This window comes from Carassius carassius, chromosome 6 (assembly GCF_963082965.1).
Source record: "Carassius carassius chromosome 6, fCarCar2.1, whole genome shotgun sequence".
NCBI lineage: Eukaryota > Metazoa > Chordata > Actinopteri > Cypriniformes > Cyprinidae > Carassius > Carassius carassius.
The window spans coordinates 8,006,400-8,013,899 of record NC_081760.1 but is presented as its reverse complement, the minus strand read 5'-3'; the positions used below and the strand labels follow the sequence as shown (position 1 = coordinate 8,013,899).

The window sequence follows — 7,500 nt, the reverse complement described above, 5'->3', positions numbered from 1 at the left end:
AAAAAATATTCAATTAAGGTGTAAACAGCTTAGTGAAATGGTTCCGGAGTGATTAAATGAAATTCTAGAGAGAATAATTAAAGGATCAAAAAGAAAGAGGAAAAAGAATAAAGTAGGCACTGAAAGAAAGCTCACTTTTCAAGCGAGGCCACTAAAGCTAATGTAGTATAATTACATTTCCATAGTAATAAGGCACTGCAACAGGCCATGAAAAAAAAACAATACACAAACTCCAGATTCAGTCAGCCTAAAGAACCGTTCACAATGCCAGTGTCTTACAAAACGGCATGAACATTTCAATGAAAGCTGGCTATTTTCAGCAACTTAAGTGAAAGTGACTGCTGATTATGTGCTGGATATCCATTAGGCATATAAATCACACAATCAAATCACAAATGTTACTTCATTTCTGGTAACTGTGCTTTTATATTATTTTTTTAATTTTTATAAATTTAGTTTGATTCATTTTACATGGAAACAGGCTTCCATGATGATCAGATCAGACATGTATGATGCATGAAATTTCATTAATCACATATCTCTGTTACCTGAGAGAGCTGACTTCCTCTGCTGTTGAGAAAATGTTTTTCTCAGCATCGGACAACTGCTGCTCTTTCAGAGCCTCAAGTTCAGCAGTCACCTGAGCAAGTGATAAAAAAAAGAACAGACAAAAAAGAATGACAAATCAATCAGCACTGTATGTCAAAAAGTATTTCTGTAAATCTCAGAAAATGAAACACCTGCAGCCTAGCTGCAATGTTATATCGCTCTATCTTGACTTCTGCCTTATGTTTTTTCATTCTTGCATGTGTTATAGCACAAATTTTAATAAGTTATTTATGATCAGTATGGTAAATGAAAATGCCAAAAGGAAGTTTCCATGGTGATAAACGTGACTTACCATCTGAACTTGTAATTTGAAGGTGCCTGCCTCTTCCTGGGCTTTAGACAGTTGAGTCTATCAGAGTGAAACAGATTATTCCCATAAAAATAAGAGCTAAGATAGTAAGCCATAAAGTCCTTGATTACAAAGTCATAAGTGCTATCAATCTCAGATACAACTTTCAAAAAGGCTAGTATGCATGAGCAGAAGTCTAGAATTTTTAACACACCAGCACAGTGTTTATAACACTGTTTACCCTGAGATTAACTGAACCACACATTACTATTTACCTAACAATAAAACCTAATGTTTTTAGTCTTATAATTCAACGACCCATCATCTATTATTCCTTACTTGATGTATATAAGAAAATAATACACACCCAAGGTGGTGATGCATCGTGACCGTTACACCTCGGTTGTGCATAATATTCTAATAATTCAACGGACTGGAGTCAATTATTCCACTCATACTAGGCACTGATCAGATGATATATTTAAAGGCATTCATCCAGTTTTTGTCCTTAAAACACTCTTGTGTGTGGGATAAATTCCTTCTGCATCTCATCCAACACCTACCTGTGTTGCTAATTCCAAAAGTAATGGAATTGTATGGAATTGTGTAATACTAGTAATGGAGGCTTGAGCAGTTGATGGCAGACTAATGCAGTTTTTAGAGAGAGAGTCACATTTAAGTTGATATACTATTTTACTGCTAAAATCATTAGAGTGGCACTAACAATGTGTGTACAAGTATCTGTACTGTATGTGTGTGCATATGTGAGGCAAATAGAGTAACGTTATGTGCATTCCGTACATAATAAAACGTAAATTTGTGGCAAAAACATGGAAGAAATCTGTCTTTTTTATATTATTGTTTACTATATTTATTTTCTTGGCCAGTGTCGTTGTGGGTTTTATTTATTTTGCTGTTTTAGGCTGTCAGGACTTTTGAAATAACTGAAATCATTTGGCGATGTGATATGGACATGTAATATGGTCAAGACCTGACTGGAACTATGTTAGGTGAGCATTTCCCTGAAATAATTACACACATTAGAACATAGTCAACCATTTAAATTCATCAGTGAAACACTGTCATTCACAGAAATACAAACACCAGGCCAGAAGCAACATCTCCATTAAATGAGCTAAAGAAATGTGTAAGATAACATTCATAAAAATGTGAAAAGGTGTTTAATAACGGAGTTATTTGAGATTTATTGTTCCATGTTTGCATTCCCAATGCATTGACACAGTTTGCGGAACACAAAGTCCCTTTTTTAATGATGAGTAACTGAACCATTACTGAACCAAACAAATCACACGTAAAGGCCTATTATTTTATTTACTTAAAAATGTATGTGGGTATAAAAAAAAAAATGCAATTAAATATTTTAATCAACTGAGCCTTGATAAAAACATATAATAATATACATTTACATACACAATCCATATAACAAAAACATAAATGTTGCATAAATGTTTTAAAATGTTGCAGTAATGCAAACAAATCACTGGATCAGTGTTCTGAACCGTTTTCTGAAAGGTACATTTGAATAAATGATTTAGAGTGCATTATGGGTAATTTAGTACTCACCTCCATCTCATTGTTGTGTGCCTGGACTTTCTGCAGCATGTCCTCTGCCTCCTTGACCCGGAGCATGAGCTGAGGGGAGTATTCACTTGTGGCCAACTCGCTGTCGTACGACTCTAATATGGCCCTCATTCCATCACGCTCCTGACCCACATACAAAAGCACAAGTTTCAATTCCAGAACTCAATTCAGGCCAAGCTGGGTCAGTACAATAGAAAGATATAGTGCATATAAAACTTGACGAAACACTTGCAGAAACTTAAATGAACAATGCTGATCTTTATTGTCGGATGAGCAAGGAAAAACCCAATTTCCAAAAAAGAAAAAATCTGCTTACTGTCTTAATGTAAATTTAACTACAGCAGCTTGGTTATGTTTCCCTTATTACATAACTTAATATGTTTTACTGGTCAACCTTATCAAGGTACTACACTTTTACTGGCAGGTTTCAGTTGTAATGTCATTGTAACGTTCTAAATACAGGAGGAGAGAAGAAAGAAATATTAGAGGAGAATTAATGGGGTGAATGAGCTCCCTTCTGAGTCTCGAGTCATCTGTGTAAATATCTCATTTTAGAGTCGATTAAACCGAAATTAAATCTAGTCTAGTCTCTAAAGCCGAAACCAGCAGGATCAATAAAACACTGTGATTCATTATCCGGAGTGTGACCTGAGGATATAAAAACGACCAACAGATTAAAAACAAGCTATGACAGACACGTCCATAAGGTTGCGAAGGTTAATGATGAATAACCTTCACTAAAAGACCTTTAACAACAGTTTAAAGAAAAAGCTAATGATGTATTTGTGGAGTTTTAGTTAGTTCATCTGATGTAAAAATCAATGTGACTGCCATCAGATTTTCCAAGCAGATATAGTAGTGAATTGAATTGTCACATTTCTTCCAAAAATGAAAAGAAAACAAAAATTGACAAGTTTAAATTTTGTACAAATTTGTCCCCAATTATGGTTAAGTAGGTTTACAACCACTCATATCTTCAAAAGCTATTTGTCTGCTTCCATTGTAATGAAATTCAACCTTCCTGTTGTCTTAAACTCACCTCATTCGTCCCACAGATAGCAAACTTTCATTTAGGACTCTATTATTTTGGCACTGGCCTCAGAGTTTCTGTGCCGGAGAGTGAATCTATATGGGTAAGTGAGTGAGGAAACTAATCTGTGCCGCACTGCAGTTTTTTTCCATCCCTTGTGGATCTTCATTTAATGGAGAACTTGGGTCAATGCTACAATAAAACCTTTTTATCAAGGCTTTTAATCATAGCTTGAAAACTGTTAATCTTATTCGTTCTGAAGACAGCTGATGCATTTTTCTTGGTTTTGCAGCAGGTCAAGTGCTTCAATGTTGTCAATAATAGCTAGTGACAAACAGCCTCCAGATTTTGACATGTCAATACAACAAAACAAACCTTGAAATTAGATTTGTAGAAAAGTTGTGCAATGATATTACTGTCCACACAAAACTTTGAATTAACTGGAAAAACATAACTTTCCATGTGCATTTAGAGCAGCTTCCAGACTGATAGGATGTTCTGAATGTCTCCAGCGTGGACATCATTACACTCAAACACTGACTTCATTAAAACAAATTTAGGAGTTTATTGAAGCCTTTGTTAATTACCAGTTTACCAAGCTGTTGATTTATCCAAATCTAGCCTTTTGGAGAGAACTCGCCGTTTACACTGAATGCAATCAAGGTCCAGTAAAAAAGGACCTTATTTTTGTTTTCTTCGTGTAAAAAAAGCTATCATCGCTAAATAATGTTATGGTTGAACCACTGATGGCAGATGGACTATTCTGACAATGTCTTTCATACTTTTCTGGACTTTGACTGTAATTTACTTGGCAGTTCAAAGGACTGTCACAAGCCTCCCGATTTTCATCCAAAATATCTTAAATTGTGTTCCAAAGATGAACAAAGCTTTTATGGGTTTGTAATTTTGGGGATTATTTATCCCTTTAAATAAAATTATTACTATTAATGGTACTTATTTGTTTTCTATTTGGTTTAATAATAAGTACAAGCTACAACAGAAAACATATCACATCACTGAATATTAAAAAATTATCAACTAAACTCAGGACCTGAATTTCATTTAGGAAAGTTTTCAGGTACATAAATATACAGAAAATAAACTGTAAATTAAAAACAGATTAATCCTTAAAATTAAAGTTACAAAAGTTATTTAGTCATGAGCAGTAGTGTTGGGCGATATGGTCATTTTTCAGATCGTCATATCGCCAGCCTGTGAGATCGACGATACACGATATTATCGTGGATGGGTGGAGCTAGAGAGAGACTCTTTGTCCTTGTCAAATCAGAACTATTGAGTGTTTTAAACCGCGCAAGTGCGCGAGAGAGGCCTATGGAATCACCAATAATCGAAAAAATATACTTTCAAACATACTGATAAACTAACGTTAAATATAAAAATACTGTATTTAAAACAGCTAGTTCATACATAGTCGGACGCAACTGTCATATCGCGCGTCCGTATCTGCGCACGGAAGTTATCAGTCTAAATGTTCTGCAAAATCAGTCAACGGTGAAAATCAATAGTAGATTTCATTTAGAGTCCAGCAGTTTAACACTACTATTGTGCATAAACGAACACGTTAAATATAAAGTATTTAAAACAGGTAAGTTCATATATTTGGAGTAAGTTGAGTTGAACTGATGCATCAGTCATACAGCGTTCCGGACCGCGCGCCTCATGACGAGTCTGACGCACCGCCACAGAAACAAGAATGAGATGCGTTCAAACATAACTGTAGCATTAAACTCAGTTAGTGAGGGCTCGTTTAAAATATTACACATATAAAGGCCGTTCAGATTACTTGTTAAAGTTCAATGAAATACCTTTTATCTGCAGACCATGTACGTCTGTTTGTGGATGGAGACTTTGTAACGGCCGAAACTATGTATTTTGCATGCATCATATTATAGTGCGGAGTGCATGAAAATAATAACTAGGCGGCAGATTGAATTTATTATCCATAGTGGTTCTCACGTACTCCTAAGTCATCACCACATAGTGTGTGTTATAAGTTAAGTGATCAGTCTTTAAGAGAAGGACTACGTGAGAACCACTATGGATGATAAATTCGCTCTGCCGCCTTGTTAATTATTTTGTCTTTACTTTATTTGTGACGCCAAGAAAGAGTTAATCTCTCATGTATGAGAAGAGCGCGTTGCAGTGTAGCAGCCATTAAATGTGTAGGACACCAACTCCTCGTTTTCTATCTCTTTCATTTCATGGATTTATGAGTTATCCGAGTCAAAGCGGACAATTTCAGTGACTACAAGCTCTAATCCTCCTGCGCTCGCGCGCGCTGTGTGTGTGTGTGTGTGTGTGTGTGTGTGTGTGTGTGTGAAATGCGGTGCTGAAGTGAAATAACTGGGCAGTTTGATTTATAATAAGCAGCCTAATAAAAATAAAAATAATAGTTATTATTATTATTATAATCTAAAACATTAATAGGAAAATGAGCCTAATATCGTCTTGATTATCGACAGAGAAATCTGCTTATGTCGATATCTCTGACAATCGTCGATACACGATACTATCGCCTATCGGCACAACCCTAATGAGCAGTGGTTAATGTTTATATATAATCGTACACTGTAAAAAGAAAAGGTGTAAAAATGATTTCTTTAATTTCTGACTGTACAAATTATGTACAAGTGTTTTCACTGGATGATCAGTAAATGAGTGTGGCATTTAAATGGCAGTTTAACCCAAATGAAACAAAAGAACAATAAGTTTTGAATGACTATAATTTAAAGAACTGTTTAGGGTTTTACAAAAAGTTTGTTTTACAATAGCAAAAATGTGCTTCTAGTTTTGCAGACTTGGTCTAAAGATTAGGTATATGGGTGAATGGTTTCACTGAGTGGGCCTCAAGTACACCTTTCTTTCTATCTAAAATAAAAGAAAAAAATTAACAGAAGGACTGAAAATGATTGTTCTACTTGATGAAATGTTTTAAAAGTAATATAATACTTAGATGTTGATATCATGAGCACACTTGCATTACAATATGTTACAAAATTGTAGCTGCTATTTTGCCTTTGGGAGGAAGTTTTCAGTTCTGAAATAGATATAGTATGTTTACAAAGAATGAATCCTTTTGTTTTGACGAGAGTAGCTGAATGTTTATTCATATATATATTTTTATTTAATATCTTTTTACCTTGGTGAGCAGAAGGACTCTCTTCTGCAGGCGTCGGACAAGCGAATCCTGGTTCTCTCGTTTCTTCTGTTCCTCTTGAGCTTTGGCACGCAGTTGAGCAATCTCAGGCAGGAGCTCAGCACGGGCCTTCTCTACAGAGCGAATGCTGAAAGCAACAGATAGAAAGAGGCATTTTTAGGATTGATGTCATTAGCTGCTATTAATATTGACTTATTTTCTACCTTTATGTTGTGCAGTTCCTGTGGGGTGTCATGTTAAGACAGAATGTACATCAAAACAGTAAGCAAAATGGTAGCATGTATTTATATGAGAAGAAGCTGTTTGTTTGTGTGTGCATGTGTCTTTGGAGATAAAGGAAGATTGTTTGATCCAGATAGACTTTAACTGGGAGAGCATTTTTCCACTTGACCTTTCAGAGCGAGAGAAATTGCCCACAGCAAGAGTTCAATTCCATCAAACGTGCTGGAAAAGTGTGTGTGACTCTTTGTATCTGCTGGATTAAAGGGAGGGAAAGTGCTAAGACTGTACGGATGGATGTAAGTATGCTTTCTTGAGGAAGGTGACTAGGGAAATTTGTTTGTAGGAGGAGTGAGTTTGTGTGGGCTGGCATTTGCAAGAGAGAGTCAGCGTGTGTGTGTGTGTCCTCATAGCTAAATTGATTAACTCCTCTCATCTCTTCCAGATGCTAACTATCCAGCCCAATTTGAGTTATAATGGAAATCATCATGGCCTGCTGTGGAGGGTCAATAAGACAATAATGCACAATCTAATCACAAAACCATACTTGTCTCCTATCCATATGTCCTCAAC

The 7,500-nt window shown here is 35.7% G+C and overlaps 1 protein-coding gene across 3 annotated transcripts in view; it reads right to left on the bottom strand.

Annotated features, from left to right (window-relative positions):
* Window positions 1-7,500, bottom strand: part of mad1l1 (mitotic arrest deficient 1 like 1) — a 70,219-nt gene that overhangs the window by 45,491 nt on the left and 17,228 nt on the right. For all 3 annotated transcript variants that reach the window (XM_059552118.1, XM_059552120.1, XM_059552119.1), the window contains exons 11-14: window positions 6,691-6,835; window positions 2,483-2,623; window positions 902-958; window positions 549-640 (exon numbers count right to left, since the gene is read on the bottom strand). In XM_059552118.1, coding sequence (XP_059408101.1) covers window positions 549-640; window positions 902-958; window positions 2,483-2,623; window positions 6,691-6,835 — 435 coding nt within the window. The remainder of the gene's footprint in view (window positions 1-548; window positions 641-901; window positions 959-2,482; window positions 2,624-6,690; window positions 6,836-7,500) is intronic.